This window comes from Eptatretus burgeri, chromosome 1 (assembly GCF_056783735.1).
Source record: "Eptatretus burgeri isolate ZD-2024b chromosome 1, Ebu_testis_v1, whole genome shotgun sequence".
Classification (NCBI taxonomy): domain Eukaryota; kingdom Metazoa; phylum Chordata; class Myxini; order Myxiniformes; family Myxinidae; genus Eptatretus; species Eptatretus burgeri.
Genome location: NC_140961.1, coordinates 82,864,357 through 82,886,302, shown reverse-complemented (window position 1 = coordinate 82,886,302; position 21,946 = coordinate 82,864,357). Strand labels below are relative to the sequence as shown.

The window sequence follows — 21,946 nt, the reverse complement described above, 5'->3', positions numbered from 1 at the left end:
AAGTTAAAGTTTGACCACCAAATAATATGAAAATTTCGTTTCTTTTTTTCCATCAACTGCTGTCACAATGGGAACCCAACGGGTTCACAGGTCATCTAGTAAACTATAAAACTTAAAAATAATTACAAGGTTGATTATACAAGTTACAATTCATACTAGCCAAACCTGCGCTCCGCACGAAGTTTCTAAAGTGAGGGTTTGTTAGGATATCAATATATCCAGTGTTCACAATGTGATTTATAGAATTTCTTTATATACAATGTTTCTTGTTACAATTTTTGTGTCAAATGCACCTTCTGAGGTAGTCAGCATGTGCAGAAGAGGGTTTTACATTGTAGATGCTGTTTTCTAGGAGTGGCATTACACCCCTCAGTGGTGATGGTCTGTTGACAACAGATGTAATGACGTCAGCAAATGACCGATGATGTCATGACGTCATTACGCCACTCAGCGGTGATGTCACATGTCGCCATGCAAACAAATGTAAAAATTAGAAAATCGCCAAAAATTCCCAAACCTGTCCACTTGGCACGATCTCACATAGCCTATGCTGTGTATTAGACCACAGAGCACTCAGCTGCCAAAAGTGTGAACAATTTCAAAATGGTTTTGCTGAAATGGCTGAAAAATCTGGTTTTTCTACCCATGTCAGGAAAAAACCATATACAGAGTAAATTTTAGAATAACCGATCAAGAAAATCGTATGATTTCTTTCAATGGAGAAATTATGTCCATCAAAATTCACCGACGTGAAGTTTTCCAACAATTAAATGTGATGGTTATTGTGAGGAAACACGAGTTGGGAAAATATAAAATAATTACAGGGGATGGGATGTTCCTTTCCCCATTCTATAAGTGGTAGAGGATACTATGAACCAAAAAGGCAACATTGCATAGGACCTCAGTTTCGAAATGAAGGAGATGGAATAATTGATACTCTATTGGGTATATGTTCAACAATTCTTAAACATAAAGACCTAATCGGCTCAATCGCTTCTGCCATGAAAAATGTAGCGGGTGCTACAAAGAGTATAAAAGACACCCAAAAGGAATCCAATAAATTGCAAGCAATGAAATAAGTGAAGAAAGGCAAAACTCAGTAGTCTCCCCAAGAATGATAAAATAATTCAAATACTTGGGTCAGGGTTTCAAAAGATTTAATATCTTTATTTTTACGAAATACAAAGAAGAATGGAAGTAATTGAAGGTATCTATGATTTGGATGATATCATTATCATCTCAAGCTCTGCGATAAAAGAAAGCACTTCAAGGTAAATGTGCTAACGGGAACAAACTGGAATACAAACGGAACAAAAAGCTTTGAAATAAATAATCAACAAACTTATTTAAATCTAGCCTAAAGTTTCTTGTTGTATAAATTTACATTCACTGAGGCTCGGAGTAACACAAACACTACACTCAAAAATGATTTATTCTGGAAAATATTTGATAATGTCCGTTTGTATATTGGAACACAAGAAGTTGAAGTCGTTGATTATATCTCAGCTACATCTGAAATGATAAAAATTTACATGATATTTATTTAGTGATAGAATGGGTAAGGGGGCTGTCGAAGGTTTTATTCCTGATATGGCAATGGGAATAAATGCAGACCCTAGTTATAGTCAAAGAGAGGCAATGTATAATGATACAGAAGAAGGTAAAAGCTTTACCGTGGAAGTACTTCTTAAAGGTATATTTGGATTTTGTGATTATGATGAAGTTCTATATGGACTGGAAATTAGATTTCAACTATAAAGGAATGATAATGAAAATAGGTTCCCTTTTGGGGTGGTAATGCTTTTGGTGCTCAGAATAAATATGTTATTGATGAAATGAGTTGGTATATCAGTGAATATACTCCTAATCTTAAAACAGAAGAGATGTTGAATCGAAGACTTAACTCAAAGAAACCACTCAGTGTATCATACCTCAAAAGAAGATGTCAACACGTTAAACTCAACCAAACCACTTACACGTGGAATTTGGGTGTTCTACAAGGAAAGCCACGATACTTGTGGCTCATTTTAAAGAATCAGATGGAGATACTGCTGCTGATAAGAATAATGCGTTGAGTGATAATGCCAAGGTGAAACAACTCAGGTTTCTCTGGATGGAACATTTTATACACGACAGGTTGGAAATTGATCGGGATGAAAATGATTATGCCGAAGCTTGCAAGTCTTACCAAAACGTGTTTGAAAGCAATGGTAATAAAGAACCCATTTTGGATATGGTATCATTTAAAAAACTTTAAACAATCTAAGCGATTGACCTTCATGCTCAAATGGAAACTATAAAGTCTAATCAAGTGGATATTCCCCATGCATTGAAAGAGGAGAGAATGAAAAAGTTGATTCATATTGTTTGCTTTGGGAAGAAACAGACTTACAGATTAATTGTAACCCAAGACTTACAGATCTTACTATCATCTTGTTGTAAAAATCAAAAGCCTTGTGTGATTAAAATTAATAAAATTCAGACAAAAGGTGTAAAAATTGATGTATTGCACACAAGAGAACAGGTGAAAATGTTTAACGATACTGGCTCTCTTAAAATAATAATGTCAAAAGAAATGTTAAAGAAATATTAAATAAGAGAGATGAGTGGAGGATTTCTCCCATTTCTTATTCCTTTATTTTCTGGTTTATGTGCAGCAAGAGCATTGATGGTTGTTATTTCAGCAGGGGTAAAAACTGCTAATGAAAGGAAGGCTCAAATATTGGCACAAGAAGAGTTGGAAAGACATAACAAAGAGTTGGAGAAACAAATTAGTGGAAGTTATATAATTGTAGATTTTGCTGAAAAACTTGAAAGCCCACCTGATAAAGCAAGATTGTTAGTTTGAGATATGCTTTCTTCTATCACACAAGCTGGTGTAAAATTAACTAAAAGGGGGTAATGGATTATATCATTCTCAGAAATAAATAGGAGATTGATGGCTGGTTTAAATAATTTGGAAAGAAAACAACATCAAATATAGAATTTTCCAAATATTGTAAAAAAAAAAAATGATTACGTGATTATTTGTATGAGAGATTAATGAACAAACTTTCCTAAATATACAAAAAATATTGTTATGAATTTTAAAGATAACAATGGAAATGGTTCTCATTGGGTATGTATTTATAATAATCAGGGAAATATTACTTTTATAGTTATGCTCTTCCACCATCAGTTGAAGTAACAAAATTCTTACAGTGTGGTGTTTATCAAACATTTCAAGTCCAATAATTAAATTCCAAATGTGGTGGTCAATTATGTCTGTATGTGTTATTTCAACTCAACAATAATTAAAAAAATTGATGAAGTAACTTTTAATCAAATATAAATGATATGTTGGAAATGGTGGTACACCTTTGGTCTAACACAAGTTGGATATTGATTTGTCAAATTATTGTACAAAGGCACAGGATTTATGACAGAAATATCGTAAAAAAAAAAAAAAAAATTAATGTGAAAAATGATTCTAAATTAATAAATTACACTGAACAACAAATTTCAAATTTTTTTTTTTACTGGAGATGTGTAAAGTGATTAAGACTAATTTGGGTACGCTGCTTTCAAAAATCATAACCGTTTTGCTGTATCACGTCAGGATTTTCAGGAACAGAAATATTCCCATTGCCTAGAAGTCAGGATTTCAATGAAATTTACATATGTCTTTAACATGTCTATTTCGTACAATTCTTGTTAACTTGTGTTATATTTCTTTCTTTCAGATAAAGATGAGTAGGCGTTCCTGTACCAATCATCCTGACAACTTCTGTTATGTCTGTGGTCGGTATACCAAAAAAGATCAACAGCGAAGTATATCTACAGCAGTGAAAATGAAGGCCGCCTACTTTCACTACTTCGGGTGTAAGGTGGGGGACCAAGAACAGAGCTGGGCACCACACATCTGCTGCACAAGCTGTCACACAACCTTGACTCAGTGGTTGGTGGGCAAGCGCGTGAGCATGCCATTTGCGGTGCCCATGATATGGCGTGAGCCGCAGAATCATCATGATGATTGTTATTTCTGCTGCACAAGCATCGCCGGCTTCAACAAGAAGAATAAAGGTCACATCAAGTACGCTGACTGCGTCTCTGCTCGTAAACCTGTGCCTCATGATGACGAGAACCCCGTTCCAACACCTCCAGCTGATCAGAACATAGCTGTAAGCAGTGGTGAAGAGGATGGTGATGATGAACCTTTTGAACCCGACACTCAAGAATCACACCTTCTGAACCAGGGAGACTTAAATGATCTTGTAAGAGATCTCTCGCTGTCAAAGGTGAAGGCAGAGCTGCTTGAATCAAGGCTGCAGCAGTGGAATCTACTTGAACCTAACACCAAGATATCCTTGTTCAGAGCACGTCACAGAGACATGGCTGAGTTCTTTGAGATGGAAGACACGATGACATTCTGCAGTGACATCAACGGTCTGTTGAAAGAACTTTGGTGTGATCACGATCCTGCAGACTGGCGCCTCTTCATCGACTCGGGGAAGAACAGCTTGAAGGCTGTTTTGCTCCACAATGGCTACGAGAAACCATCAGTCCCACTGGCTCACGCGTTCGGCATGACAGAGACCTATGAGACTATGCGGCAGCTGCTTGATTCCATCAAGTACAATGACTTCAACTGGCACATCTGCGGAGACTTGAAAGTGGTGGCGCTGTTGTTAGGGCTGCAGTCAGGCTACACGAAATACATGTGCTTCCTTTGTCTCTGGGATAGCAGAGACGACAAGAATCACTGGACGAAGAAAGATTGGGAAGAGCGAAAAGAGCATGTACCTGGTCGACACAACGTGAAGCATGTCGCCCTTGTCGACCCAGCCAAGGTTTTCCTTCCACCACTCCACATAAAGCTCGGCTTGATGAAAAGTTTTGTACGGGCAATGGATCTGAATGGGCGTGGGTTTTTGGTTTCTTTATTGACAATAAAGGAATTTTCCTCAAGGAAAAGTTTGGCAACACCTTGTCGGAGGCCAAGATCAAGGCTGGTGTCTTTGTTGGACCGCAAATCCGACAGATTATGAAGGACGAAACTTTTCCGACAACTCTAAACCCCAAAGAGCTGGCAGCGTGGAGGAGCTTCAAAGCTGTGACGGACAACTTCTTGGGGAACGAGCGCACGGACAACTATGAAGAAATAGTGCAGCAGCTGCTGGAGTCCTTCAGGAAACTTGGCTCCAGGATGTCCCTGAAAATCCATTTCCTACACCAGCACCTGAACTTCTTCCCTGACAACTTGGGAGCAGTCTCGGATGAGCACGGCGAGCGATTCCACCAAGAGATTTCACTCATGGAGACGCGTTGCCAAGGGCGGCACAACCCGAACATGATGGGTGATTTCTGCTGGTTCCTGCATCGTGAAACTGACACAGAGCAGCACAAACGCAAAGCCAAATGCCTAAAGCATTTTTAATTACATTATAGTGGAGTTTTTCTGTAATTTCTATAATTTTGAAGCATTCATGATGAAATAAATGAATAAATGAATTTTTGTAAATTTCATTGAAATCCTGACTTCTAGGCAATGGGAATATTTCTGTTACTGAAAATCCTGACGTGATACAGCAAAACGGTTATGGTTTTTGAAATCAGCGTACCCAAATTAGTCTAAATCACTTTACACATCTCCAGTAAAAAATTTTTTTGTTCAGTGTTATCCAAGCTCTGCATATGTGAATGATTTGGTGAGATTAAGTGATTTATCACAATATATATCCTTAAATAAAATGGCTGTGTATTCCAAAGATACAGAAATGTTGATTTTATCTCTGGCTCATACAGAATTCGCAGTTCCAATTGAAATTAAATTTTACCAAAAAGGATGTATAGTTTTTTATGAGAATAGAACCTTGGGGATGTGATATGAATGATTTAGGGTGTAATTGATCTTTTGAAATAAACCTACAAGACCTGAAATAATTTAATCAGTCTCCTAAAGAAGAATATTATCCACTTGGTGGGGTAATGAGTTTTGTGAAAGCACTATCAGCAACCAACAAATAAAATAATTATATCAGGCAAAACTCAATAACAGCTTTGCTGTAGTTTATATCATGAAAACACAATAGGTGTTCGATTTATCATGATTTATCAATACATGACATGATATCATGACATGATTTATCAATAGGCACATGATAAGGTACTATCTTATCATCATATTCTGAATATCATCATGATGAATATCATCATATTCATCTATCATATATTTCTGATACATAAATGACAGCAAGAAGGCTTCATGAGAATTCTCATTTCTGTGTCCAACCATACCTACAAGAAAAGGGTATTCGGAATTTAAATAAATATTTTCTACAACATAAGAATGGGGGTTTTCATTTAACAATTGTCTTTTTACCGATGTTAATAAACCAACAAGTTTGGATTTAACTCAATTGTGAAATAATGAAAAGGTATTAAAGTGGATAAAATATAAAGCTCTTTTAGACATTCAGAAGAAATTTTATTGGTTTACCGTTGGAAAAAAAATATTTGGACAGAAATATCGTTATATGCAGATGAATATATGTATGATATTCTATGAGGTAAAAGTGGTTTAAGGGTCATAAGAGATAATAAAGGAGTTGAAGAAAATGAGGCAAGGGAGGAGGAGAGGGAGAAGAGAGAGAAGGAGACAAGGGAGAACAGAGAGAGGGAGGAGAGAGAGCGAGGGAGGAAAGTGAGAGAATGAATAAGTATAAAAATATGGAAACCTGTGATATTAGAAAAAGATTAGAGGTATTACAGAAAATATGTCAATCTCAATGCACTGAAGAGGAAAAGAAAGAATTAACGAGTTTATTAAATATATTTGGGACAATAATATTAACATAAATTTCAGGGAGTAGATTTAAATGAGAAAGTAAAGATAAAGAAGAGAAAGAGGGAAAATATTATAGTATTGATGATATTGTTGTTATTGACTTTCGTTAAAGTTTTACATTTTTTTTCTTAAATAAATGGAGGAGAGAATAAAGGCATTTCTAAGGATTCTTTGTTTTGAAAATGAAGATTCAAATGTATATGCTGGAAACAAAAAAGGTTTTTGCACTCTGTAGGAATTTTTCAAATAAATAAATGAGTTATTGTCTCAAATGTAAAAAGAAAACTAATACTAAAAATATGTCATATGTTAAAAGTAAAAATAATAAGGTTATACAAAAAGGGATATATTCAGTGTGTGGCTCTAAAAACTAGTAAATTCATCTCCAAACAAAAAATTGGGCGAGATATATAAAAGTTAGATTTACAATAAGAGGTAAATTTACAACAACTGGAATACCAGGGGAATTACATCTCCCAGGCTATTTTCTCTGGTCTGGGAACAAACTTGGATGAAAGATTAGATGAGGCAAACAATCCTAAACCTTGGTCTAAACCTCTAAATATGGTTGATGAAGTGTGTATGAAGTACGATATTGATTATGGAAATAGCACGATGGTGGAAGAAAACCACGAAGTGGATCGAGAAATGTTGCATAATTTGTCTTTGATCCAAAATCCAACATTGAGAGAAAAAGTTGAAAGGTTCGGTGTGACGAAGATGATAAGTGCTAAATTAAGACTTGGGCTTGATTATTACAAAAACTATTTCGCTCTGATGATGTCGTTAGTATTGAAGTGCAATTTTCTGATGAATTACATAAACCAATAATCACATATTTAAGAGAAGGAAGAAGTTGGAATAAACTTCTTTTATTCCAAAAAAGTTGATTATATCTGGTCCACTGACTTGATTGAACTCAATAATGCTAAGGGGTACAAGTATGCTTTAGCTGTTACTGATGTAATGAGAAGATATGCATGGGTTGCTCCTTTGAAAAACACAAGAGGTAATACTCTTATTCCAACAGATATTTAATAAAAGCAAGAAAAAAAACCCAAAAATTTGGAGTGATGAGGGAACAGAGATTTACAACAAAATATTTCTGAATGTCCTTGAATATAATGGTATTACATTAAACAGCACCTTTAATGAAGGAAAGGTGGTTGTTATTGAGCCTTTCAATCACACTTTAAAGGAGACTATATAAAAAAAATTATATCAACTCAGTTCTCATCAATGGCTATCTTTAATTCAGGACATTGTAGATAGTTACAATGTGGTTCATTCCGAAACAAAATCAAAACCATCAGAAACATTAAAAAAAATTAGAACATGAAAGAGAGATTAATTTGAGAAATCCAAAGTTTAAGATTGGTGATGTCGTAAGAATATATCAGTGGAAATCACACTTTTAAAAAGGTTATTCAAAGCGATGGACAAATGAACTTTTTAAAATCATTGATGTGATAGATACAATTCCTTGGACTTCAAAATTATATGATTTAAAGGGAGAAGAAATTTTGGTTCATTTTATTCACAAGAATTACAAAAGACAAAGAAAATAAATCAATAAATCCACTCCACTCACACAATTCATATCCATATACCATATGCAAACACCACATCCAAACTCCCTCATGCAAAGATGAGTTCATTAGTTCCCCACACACAAAGTGTATATTTAAATAAATAATTCTCTCTGCCCCCCTTTGTCTCCACCCACACAAGCCATACCCACACAAACCACGCCCACAGAGACAATGCCCACACAAACCATGCCCACAACAACCACGCCCACACAAGCCCCACCCATATACCTCATCATCCCCTCCCCTTGTCTGGCACCACCCTTGATCCACTACCTCCCCAATCCCATCCTTCACCCTCCCGCACACATACGGGGAGGGGCAGGGGTGGGATGGGGAAAGGGGTGGGTCATTGGTGAGGACACACTTCCCCTTTCTTTTCCCATTATTATCTTCTTGTAATTTTAAATTAAATCGTTATAAACCAAGCAGATATGGTTTTGCTTTAAACATGCCATATATTATACATTAAAATATCTATAACAGATTTTAATATATAATGTTTGTTTGAGTGAGAGAGAGAGTGGTCTTGAATCATGTGAGTGCTTCTTTCCTGAAAAACGCACATATATATTAACATTATATAACACACGTGTGAATACCTCTGGAGATATCGGAGTATATCGTATTGTCAATAAAGAAATAAATCCTAACTCTCATATATTAGTTTCACTCAGACATATTAATAATTAATTACCTGTGGTAGTCTCTGATGACTGTTTGTAACAAGAGGCATCATATCTGTGCTTTCTTCGTGATTGACACTGTAAAAGCAGCAAACACAGAGTTCAAGAGAATAAACTGTGTTTTCGACAACAGGCAGTCTCATTTAATATCATCGCATTTTATTATGTATAATACCTTTCACATAAACCTTCAAAGAACGTTGAAACAGTCGGTAAATTCTGTGATGTCCATCTTGGAGGGAGGTTATTAATAGATATATCGAGGTCATTGTGAAAGTCTTGACCAATGAACTGAAATTATGTCAGGACCTCACTCAGAGCTTTCCATTCCTTGTGGAGATCATTAGCATAACAATCCACCTCGTCTGTGAGTGAGTTTGAAATACTGTGATAAAAAGCAAAATAAATAATTAATAATATACGATCAAAATGAAGACCAATCACTGCACCATAGTTCCAAGAAGGAAGCCAGACTTAAATATACACAAACATACACACATACATACACACACATGCATATACTTACACACATAGATGCATATACTTACACACATATACACATACACACACTTACACACATACACACACATACATATACTTACACAGACATACAGACATACATATACATATACAAACATATACACACACACACACTTTTAAGGAATTAATTTGTTGAGGAATTAATCATATACAAAGCTTTCATGAGCAGTTTAGTCTTGGATGAAACTTACCAACGTTATGGGTCATATTATTCATAATAGGAGCGATGGTCATGAAGAAAGTTGTCTTTTTCATCTCCGTTGGGTGAAAATGTTTCAATTTGGAGAAACGCGGCTTTTTGAAATGCAAAATGCATTTGAGGAAGTGAAACACAGTCTGAAAGTATTTTGGGAAAATACTGGGTGCGGTTGAAAAGCAGGAAAACAAACAATGCGGTAAGTCTGGGAAAATTATCAAGTTTTGGAGGCTGCTATTGACCAGAAATGACGTGCTTAGATAATAGCTTTAAGAGAGCTATGTCATTTTTCATCTCTGCTCAACAAAGATACTTGAACAAAGAACCAAGTTAAGTTATACACGATGGTAATGAGTGTTATAAGAAAATGAATTTATTTACAAAAATAAAACGTAAACAATAATTAATTTATAGGATCTCTATTTGACTTCTCAATCTGGTTAAAGAAATAATCATCTGAAAGGAAGGCGAAGCTCCAGGCCGCAGCAGGGGAGTAGTGACAAAAGGCAGGTGTTTGAGGAAGTAATGTGTTCCAGTTTGTAAAGGAGAAATATGAGTTAGCATAAGCAGGCGAATATTGCAACTTTGAGAAAATTTGGTCTCCTAACTTCATAGAGTGCTGCAATATTGATGTTCAAATGCTGGAGCGCAGATGATAGCAGAGACACCTGGTCATCATCTCTTAGGGATAGGACATTCCAGGCACCCACCTGAAGAGACCACCTCAGGTTAATCCGAGGAGACCGCTGTCTTGTAGAGGACACCTCAGCACCACCCTGAGACACACCACTGCAATTCAACCCAAGAACGTTACCGTGTTCTTTTCCTTCTATCATCAAAGGATGGGGGTCCCAAAGGCTTTGCCCCACTCCAGTCATCTGGTGAGCTGCCGTGCAAAAGGCAGCTGCACAGGAGATACTCGCCCGGAGTGGATTTTCAGTTTTGTTTGCACTTTTTATGTGTTTTGTGGAATGAAGTGTTTTATGGTGGCCAATGTGCAAATCCTGCCACCAACCTCCTATAAAAAGGAAACCCAACTGCTGGAGGACATGACTGCAGATGTAGTTGGGCATCAGATATGAATGGCTGTTGGCTCACAAGGAGCTCCTCCACCCTTTGACAGGTTTTGTTTTTAATCCTACTGGGTGTTCATTGCCAGACACCCTCCCACCGGGAAACCTGGAGGTGGAGTCGACTTAGTCACTGACAACCCGACCATGAAATAGGTTTGAACAGTATTAATTGGTACCTGCAGAAAGTTACAGATCTGATCTGACCTGATCTGACAATAACATTGCCATTTTAGGCATTGCCCTTCGTTTCTCGTGATGCATGGCAATGATGGTGGCCTGAATAATATGAGGAGTGTGTCTCATATGCACAGATGGGTACTGAGTGGGTTGCATTTTCAGTGGGAAAAGGATAGTGTCAATTCAATGAGAGTCGTAAGAATGTAAACAAGTATCAAGACATCTGCCAACCACTCTTCCATGCCCAATCTCATGCATCAGATTTCATGCTTCCACAAAATTTCACCACTGGCAAATGATTTTGCACATATCTCAATGAGAAAATGCACATCATTATCCCACCAGTTTTACCTGGCATCAAAACAGCCAATATTAACTAAAGAGGTTAAAGCACCTCCCCGCCTCCTGTCACTCCCAAAAATGGGACAATGCCATATTTCCAGTGGACACTCTCATATTGTTATTGAAAAAGATTTATCAATGGAAGTTGTTTAACAACAGTTTACTCATATTTCTGTGAATCACTTTAATTGGACTTCGAAGAGAAGGAAATGCCATTTCGAGGAGCCGGGACATCAATCTTTTTTTTTTAAGCATGAGAGGTGTCGTGTACAGAACTAGTGTGTTGGATAAGCCAAGCATATTGTCAAGCATGGAATGACCATGATAATCTCCTCATCTACTTCCTTTATGTTTATGTTTGTCAAGTTGTGGATTGTGTCACCTTTTTTAATATTAATTTTTTGAAGTGAGTTAAAACATGCTTGGATCATTGATGTGACTGTACACATAATGTGAATTAAGTAATAAAGAGTAAACATAAGTGTATATAATGTATAATTTATTTATTTGATACTTCAAAGAATGCTTGATTTAATGTTGAACATGTGGATAAATAATCAAAGATAGAGCCCAATATCTCTCAACAGAACATGCTCCCTTGAGAAGTTGTCACAGTTGGAATTGCATCTTCATGAATGTCAATCATCTCTGTAACCTCTGCTTTGGCCCCAAGTTGTGCCATCAGTTGCTCCCTACTTATCACTCTTTTATCTACTGAAATTTCAGAATGAATAAGCATATCCATTGCAAAAACATGCACACAAGCACCCACACATAATTACATTGCATCTTTTGTAAAAACAATGTTATAACATTTAGGGAAGAAAATGCAGCCGAGAAAGCCATATGCAAGTGCATTGACAGCAAAGATTTCAGTCGCAACAGCGAACTTTCCTTGTGTGCTCCCATAAGCAGGTATAAAGGCAAGAAACACAATAAAACAGAAGAGTATGTTGTAGGTGATTAATTTTGGTTCAGAACCCAATGTCGGCATTTTACCAGCAACATAAGCAAAGTAAAAACAAACTGCTGCCAGAACTCCCAAGAAGAACAGGGGCAGCACAAGCCATCTGGATGAATTCCTAAGGCATTCCAAAAGGACAGTGCCAGCACGAGCATGAAGATTCTGCACAGGTTTAGATTTCCCAAGAATTACCAAAATGACACACAAAGCAATCTGGATACATGAGCAAAGGCCCAACACCGCCAGTGGCTGCCTCAACCACTGATGTGATTTCAGAAAAGGGGGCATTGCTGTGGAAAAGGAATATTAGTTAACAGGAAACAACTTTCACCTCACGATAAAAATAAAAATGATGCAAAACAATAAAATGAAAATGATGCAAAACAATAAAATGAAATACATCGTTATAGCAAACCATCATTTGTGGTGAGAAGGAGTACAATGTTGTTTAAAACACACGCCATGGCAAGTGTTAAGCAGAAAATCACTATTTCCTCCCGACACTGACAGGACACTTCTGTTGGTTTCCCAACAAAGGCCCAACTTGTGGCAAAACAACCTGTGAGCGTGAATAATAGGACAACACTTATTAGAAGTTCATTTCTTTTCAGAGCTGATGATTTTTGTTTTGTTATAACCACAGCAGCAAGGATTTCCACAATAACACCCATTAATGACAGAGTGAGCAATACGATTGCAAGAGGATCGGATATTGCCAAGAACTCTTCAGGCATTTGAAGGCAACCATCATGAAAATGATTTGACCAGAAACCATCTGGGCATCGATGACATCGTGAAGAATCTAAAAGTTAAACATTGTAATATTTGTCAGTGTGTGTGGGGGGGGGGGCGCAATAGTTTCTACCCATTCCCGATTCATTTTTTAACATCTTATCATGTATTTCTTGGTGTACATGAGCAAGGTTCGTTGAAGAGTAAGAAAAGAATGGAAGGGAACAAAATAGAAAGGGGGAAATACAAACTGCAGAGTCCAAGTGAGAGTGAGATCAAGGAGAGGAGAAGGACACATGATGTCCAAGCTGCACCCAAGCTGAATGAAACACAGAAAGAAGAGGTAAGGGAATGCGGGGATGAAACAGAAAAGGAACACATAAACCAACAACTCACAAACGAAAATGGAGGAGAGAGAGAGAGAGAGAGGGGGGGACAAAAAAAATCACAATAATCTGGAATCAAGGAGTGTTTGGGAATGGGGTAATTTCTAGAAGAAGAACATCATGAGTATGGATGGTGGATGGCCTGAGGTAGCGGTGAACAGCTGTCTTGAAGCCTTGGAGGGAATAATGAGATTGAACAGACTGGAGAAAATGTTTCCACAGGTGAGAGAAAAGAGGAACAAATGAGTTGAGGTGAGCACTCAGCCAGGATTTGGGGAGTTTAACAAGAAGAGGGTTATTGGTAGACTGTGTGTGCCCAACAGAAACCCACCAGGGAGGCCAGAGGTTGCTCCACAGGTAGGGAGAATCTGCAACTGCTCCTTCAATTTCAGTCAAAGTTTTGTTTTCCAAACCAGATCTGTCATGTTTTTATGTAATATTTTCTTCCCTGTGTTGCTGTTAATGTTTTCATCCAATTTTCCATGTTCATTTGCACCTTGTTGTGTTGTGTTGTTAAATTCGTTTTTGTGTTGATCAAGGCGAACTTCACAAATAGCCAGTGAGTACATTTGAGTTTTAACGTGTTTCTTGTTCCGCTTCATTTTTTCCACCCAATGGATTTTTCCTTTCTGCCTTCTCAACATTATTATACTCCCCAGCCCACCCACCCCCCGCCTCCTGCCCCCATCAGTTTTACATGTGTATGTATATATATATATATATATATATATATATATATATATATATATATATATATATGTATATATATATATATATATATGTATATATATATATATATATATATATATATATATATATATATATATATATATATATATATATATATATATATATATATATATATATATATATATATATATATATATATATATATATATATATATATATATATATACATATATATGTATAAATACATATATAAATATACATATATAAATATACATATTTATATACATATATAAATACATATATAAATGTATATATATATATATATATATATATATATATATATATATATATATATATATATATATATATATATATGTATAAGCTGACTTTATCTGACATAAAGCTCGGCTTAAAGCGAACACAGTATATGCATATGTATATACATATACATATACATATTCTGCAAATGAGCTGAAAGCCACCCTTCAAGTCAGATTAAGTCAGCTTATACACATATATGTGAATATATATATATATATATATATATATATATATATATATATATATATATATATATATATATATATATATATATATATATATACAAAAACACGATGGAGCTTGGGAGGATTCCAGAAGAAGCCTTCCGGGGGTGCATCGAAGCATGGAAGAAGAGGATGGACAAGTGTGTGAGACTGGAGGGGAACTATTTTGAAGGGGACAAGCTGTGATTTCAAAATATTTTTCGGAATAAAATTTCTGTGAAGTCAGTCCTGTTACTTGATAGATGGACCACGTATATACATACATATATATATATATATATATATATATATATATATATATATATATATATATATACATAAATATAAATATACATATATCTTCTTCTTTCAACTTCTCCCACTTGGGGTCGCCAAAACGGATCAACCATCTCCATTTCGCTCTATCCTCCACATCTTCCATTGACACTCCAACCACCCGCATGTCTACTCTCACCACATCCATGAACCTCCTCTTTGGACTTCCTCTTCTCCTCCTACCTGACGGCTCCATCCTCAGCATCCTTCTCCCGATATACTCAGCTTCGCTCCTGTGCACATGTTCAAACCATCTCAATCTCGCCTCTCTCACTTTGTCTCCAAATCGTTCTCTCTGCGCTGTCCCTCTAATATACTCATTCCTTATCCTGTCCATCCTCATCACTCCCAACGAGAATCGCAGCATCTTTAACTCTGCCAGCTCCAGCTCCGATTCTTGTCTTTTTGTTAGCGCCACCTCCTCCAAACCATACAACATAGCTGGTCTCACTACTGTCTTATATACTTTCCCCTTCATTCTTGCAGCTATCCTTCTGTCACAAATCACTCCTGCAACTCTTCTCCACCCACTCCATCCTGCCTGCACTCTCTTTTTCACTTCTCTCCCACACTCTCCGTTGCTTTGGACAGTTGATCCCAAGTATTTAAACCCATCCACCTTCCCCACCTCAACTCCTTGCAACCGCACCATACCACCACCCTCCCTCTCATTTACGCACATGTACTCCGTCTTACTCCAAATGACTATCATACCCCTTTTCTCCAGTGCGTACCTCCACCTCTCGTGGCTCGCCTCAGCCTGCTCCCTACTCTCTCTACAGATCATGATTTCATCCGCGAACATCATAGTCCATGGAGAGTCCAGTCTGATCTCGTCCGTCAACCAATCCATCACCATTGCAAACAGGAAAGGGCTCGCCGTTGATCCTTGGTGCAATCCCACTTTAACCCTAAACCGGTCCGTCATTCTGACCACACACCTCACCGCTGTCACACTTTCCTCATACATATCCTGCACGATCCTCACATACTTCTCCACCACTCCCGACTTCCTCATACAATGCCACAACTCCTCTCTTGGCACCCTATCATAAGCTTTCTCTAAATCCACAAACACATAATGCAACTCCTTCTGGCCTTCTCTATACTTCTCCATCAACATTCTCAAAGCAAACATTGCATCAGTGGTGCTCTTTTCTGGCATAAACCCATATTGCTGCTCACAAATCGTCACCTCTCGTCTCAATCTAGCTTCCACTACTCTTTCCCACAACTTCACTGTGTGAGCTAACAACTTTATCCTTCTGTTATTACCACAGCTCTGCACATCACCCTTGTTCTTGAAAATCGGAACCAGTACAATTGATCTCCACTCCTCCGGCATCCTCTCACTTTCCAAGATTTTATGAAACAATCTGGTTAACCACCCCACTGCCATCTCTCCTTAGCACTTCCATGCCTCCACTGGTATACCATCTGGGCCAACCACCTTTCCACTTTTCATCCTCTTCATAGCAGTCCTCACTTCATCCTTACTGATCCGTCCCACTTCCTGATTCACTATCTCCACCTCTTCCAATCTTCTGTCTCTCATTTTCTTCATTCATCAGCTCCTCAAAGTACTCCATCCACCTTCTCAACACAATCGCCTCGCTCCTCAGCACATTCCCATTTGCGTCCTTTATAACCCGAACCTGCAGCACATCCTTCCCAGCTCGGTCCCTCTGTCTTGCCAATCGGTATAACTCCTTTTCCCCTTCCTTTGTATCCAACTTCTCATACAGCTCGCCATATGCCTTTTCCTTCGCCTTTGCCACCTCTCTCTTTGCCTTTCCCCGCCACTCCTTGGACTCCTGCCTACTTTCTTCATCTCTTAGACGATCGCACTTCCTTTTCTCCAACCCCTTCTTCCTTATACTTTCCTGTACTTTCTCGTTCCACCACCAAGTCTCCTTATCTTCCTTCCTCTGTGCAGATGTCACACCCAGTACCTTACGAGCTACCTCCCTCACAACTTCTGCTGTCGTTGCCCAATCATCCCACCCATCTTTACCACCATCCAACACCTGTCTTGCCTCCTCCCTAAATTCCACGCAACAGTCTTCCTCCTTCAGCTTCCACCATCTGGTCCTTGGTTCAGCCCTCACTCTCTTCCTCAACTTCACCTGCAAAATAATCCCACAGACCACCTATCGATGCTGTCGAGCAACACTCTCCCCTGCCAGCACCTTACAGTCACGAATCGATTTCAGGTTGCATCTCCTGCTTAAGATGTAATCCACCTGTGTGCACTTTCCTCCACTCTTGTATGTCACCCTGTGTTCCTCCTTCTTCTTGAAATATGTATTTACCACTGCCATTTCCATTCTTTTTGCAAACTCTACCACCATTTGCCATTCCACATTTCTCTTGTTGAGACCGTACCTACCCATCACCTCCTCATCCTCTTTATTCCCTTCGCCAACATGCCCATTGAAATCTGCTCCAATCACCACTCTTTCATCCTTGGATACACTCTCCACCACTTCATCTAACTCACTCCAGAAATCTTCTTTATACTCCATCTCACACCCCATATGTGGGTCATATGCACTGATGACATTCATCATCACCCCTTCAATTTCCAACTTCACACTCATCACTCGGTCAGACACTCTCCTCACCTCCAATTCCCTCTTGACATAATCTTCCTTCAGGATTACCCCGACACCATTTCTCCTCCCATCCACACCATGGTAGAACAGTTTGAAACCACCTCCAATGCTCCAAGCCTTACTCCCCATCCTCTTGGTCTCTTGTACACACAGTATGTCCACCTTTCTTCTCTCCATCACATCAGCCAACTCTCGCCCTTTGCCAGTCATCGTCCCAACATTCAGAGTTCCAACTCTAACCTCCAAACTTCTACTCTTCCCCCTCTCCCACTGCCTCCGGACTCGCCTTCCCCATCTCCTTCTCCACCTTCGCCCAGCAGTAGCACAATTTCCACTGGTACCCTGCTGACCACCGGTACCGATGGCGGTCGTTGGTAACCCGGGCCTCGACCAATCCGGTATGGAAATTCGTTTTGTTGTCCGCATAATGATTTGGCATAGGTTTTTACGCTGGATGCCTTTCCTGACGCAACCCTGGTCGCCTCTTACGACACACAGGGAGATGGTACACCTATTCTCACCGAGGCATATACTGGGCCCAGTACACTGGTGCTCATTTCGCCAACCTCGGAAGGATAACAGGCTGAGTCAACCCCCTGGTGTTATACGACTTGGTATATATGGGTATATGTATATATATATATATATATATATATATATATATATATATATTTATATATATATATATATATATATATATATATATATATATATATATATATATATATATATATATATATATATATATGTATATATATGTATATATATATATGTATATATATATATGTATATATATGTATATATATATGTTATATGGTGTTATACGACTTGGTATATATGTGTGTATAGTATAGGGAAGTATATAGAGAAGTATAGGGAAGGCCAGAAGGAGTTACATTGTGTGTTTGTGGATTTAGAGAAAGCTTATGATAGGGTGCCAAGAGAGGAGCTGTGGCATTGTATGAGGAAGTCGGGAGTGGTGGAGAAGTATGTGAGGATCGTGCAGGATATGTATGAGGACAGTGTGACAGCGGTGAGGTGTGTGGTCGGAATGACGGACCGGTTTAGGGTTAAAGTGGGATTGCACCAAGGATCGACTCTGAGCCCTTTCCTCTTTGCAATGGTGAAGGACAGGTTGACGTATGAGATCAGACGGGAGTCTCCATGGACTATGATGTTCGCGGATGACATCATGATCTGTAGGGAGAGTAGGGAGCAGGCTGAAGCGAGACTTGAGAGGTGGAGGTACGCACTGGAGAGAAGGGGAATGATAGTCAGTCGGAGTAAGGCAGAGTACATGTGCGTAAATGAGAGGGAGGGTGGTGGTATGGTGCGGTTGCAAGGAGTTGAGGTGGGGAAGGTGGATTGGTTTAAATACTTGGGATCAACTGTCCAAAGTAACGGAGAGTGTGGGAGAGAAGTGAAAAAGAGAGTGCAGGCAGGATGGAGTGGGTGAAGAAGAGTTGCAGGAGTGATTTGTGACAGAAGGGTAGCTGCAAGAGTGAAGGGGAAAGTATATAAGACGGTAATGAGACCAGCTATGTTGTATGGTTTGGAGGCGGTGGCACTAACAATAAGACAGGAAGCGGAGCTGGAGGTGGCAGAGTTAAAGATGCTGCGATTCTCGTTGGGAGTGATGAGGATGGATAGGATAAGAAATGAGTATATTCGAGGGACAGCGCAGGTAGGACGGTTTGGAGACAAAGTGAGAGAGGCGAGATTGAGATGGTTTGGACATGTGCACAGGAGGGAAATGGAGTATATCGGGAGAAGGATGTTGAAGATGGAGCCGCCAGGCAGGAGGAAAAGAGGAAGGCCGAAGAAGAGGTTCATGGATGCGGTGAGGGCGGACATGCGGGTGGTTGGAGTGTCAATGGAAGAGGTGGAGGATAGAGCGAAATGGAGACGGTTGATCCGCAGTGGTGACCCCTAACGGGAGCAAGCCGAAAGAGGAAGAAGATATATATATATATATATATATATATATATATATATATATATATATATATATATATATATATATATATATATATATATATATATATATATACATATATATACATATATATATATATATATATATATATACATATATATACATATATACATATATATTTATGTATATGTATCTTCTTCTTTCGGCTGCTCCCGTTAGGGGTCGCCACAGCGGATCATCCATATGATCCGCATTGTGATTTGGCACATGTTTTACGCCGGATGCCCTTCCTGACGCAACCCTGGTCGCCTCTTACGACACAGGGATATGGTACACCTATTTCAACCGGGGTATACACCGGCCCAGTGTACTGGTACTCATTTCGCCGACCTCGGAAGGATGACAGGCTGAGTGAACCCCCTGGTGTATTAATTCAGTGGCTCAACGGGGTTTGAACTCAGGACCTTTTGGATCCCAAGCCGCTGCCCAAACCACTGCGCCAACACCAGGCTTTATATATATATATATATATATATATATATATATATATATATATATATATATATATATATATATATATATATATATATGTATATGTATATGTATATGTATATGTATATGTATATGTATATGTATATATATATATATATATATATATGTATATATATATATATATATGTATATGTATATATATATATATATATGTATATGTATATATATATATATATATATATATATATATATATATATATATATATATATATATATATATATATATATATATATATATATATATATATATATATATATATATATATATATACATACTAGGAAAGGTGGCCTAGTAAAGTATATACTTTACATACTAATAAAGTATATATATATATATATATATATATATATATATATATATATATATATATATATATATATATATATATATATATACATACATACATACTAGTAAAGATGGTCTTGGACGGGCATCACGAGCAACATATGGTAAAAGACAGATAGCATGAATGTATTTTAAACAATATATTATATCATTTTTATCCATTGATTACACTGGTCAACAATTTTTTACTTTCTGAATGTTGTCTAGATTTCTACAAGTGAATTAGGGTATTCTGGCACTGCTGAATCAGGAAATGGCATCCGTTTCTCTCCATCAGGTCAGGTTTTTGTGCTAAGTTGATTTGAAAAAATCAGATCTTGTGACAAAATCAATTACATTTTTGTGGCATTATCAGCTGATTTTTGTCAACACATATCATCCTAAACATGTTTTTAAGAAAAAAAATGTTTTGCCAACAACATTTATTGATTACATGATAGAAACATCGATTACTGTCATCTGAATGGTGGGCATTGATAAAGGTAAGTACAAGTAAATTGCATGTTGCGTCACCACTGTTCAAACTTCAGGGCTTGAAGTTCCGTTTCTTCGAACTCCTGGAATGCTCAGCGGCAGGGAGGTCTCTCTTCAGATTCCAACAGTAGTCAGCCATCATGACTGCGTCCCAGCGACCCTGATACCTGGTCTCCATCTCCTTCATGTCCTGATGGAATCTCTCCCCCTGCTCGTCACTCATTGAACCCAGGTTCTCAGGAAACCGGTTCATATGTGAAAATAGGTAGTGCATCTTGATGCTCATGTTGCAGCCCAGGTTTCTGAAAGCAGTCAGCATGTTGTTGACAAGTTCTGCGTAGTTTCTGGCCTTATTGTTGCCAAGAAAGTTCTTCACTACCAAAACAAATGTCTTCCACGCTTCCAGTTCCACTTCGTTCATTGAGTTTTTGAACTCTGGATCTCTGATGAGCTGACGGATCTGAGAACCATCAAAGATGCCAGCTTTCAACTTCTCCATGGTCAATCCTGGAAAAGCCTGGCACAAGTAAGTGAAGCAGTCACCATCTTTGTCCAGAGCCTTGGTGAACTGCTTGATTAAGCCAAGCTTGATGTGCAGCGGTGGGAAGAGTATTCTGTCTCTGTCCACCAGAGGGTCGTTGATGACGTTCCTTTCTTTGCATGGCACCAATTCCTCCCGCACAGGCCAGTCCTTCTTCGTGTAATGCTGAGCACGGTCCCTACTATCCCACATGCACAGAAAACATGGGTACTTGGTGAAGCCAGACTGTTGTCCCAACAAAAGTTCACCATCTTCAGGTCAACACAAATAAACCACTTATGCTGATCATAACCAATTTTCTCCAGCACGTACTTCACCGCTTCATACTTCTCCTTCAGTGTAGTCGAGTGAGCGATGGGTACAGAGGCAAACTGGTTGCCGTTGTGTAGCAGAACACATTTCAGTGATCGCTTGCTGCTGT

The 21,946-nt window shown here is 38.2% G+C and overlaps 1 protein-coding gene across 1 annotated transcript in view; it reads right to left on the bottom strand.

The window, feature by feature from the left end:
• Positions 1 to 11,959: 11,959 nt before the first annotated feature.
• LOC147034857 (extracellular calcium-sensing receptor-like) overlaps positions 11,960 to 21,946 on the bottom strand; it is a 78,600-nt gene continuing 68,613 nt past the window's right edge. The window contains exons 8-9 of the mRNA XM_085890363.1: positions 12,809 to 13,195; positions 11,960 to 12,683 (exon numbers count right to left, since the gene is read on the bottom strand). Coding sequence (XP_085746489.1) covers positions 12,208 to 12,683; positions 12,809 to 13,195 — 863 coding nt within the window. The 3' untranslated portion in view covers positions 11,960 to 12,207. The remainder of the gene's footprint in view (positions 12,684 to 12,808; positions 13,196 to 21,946) is intronic.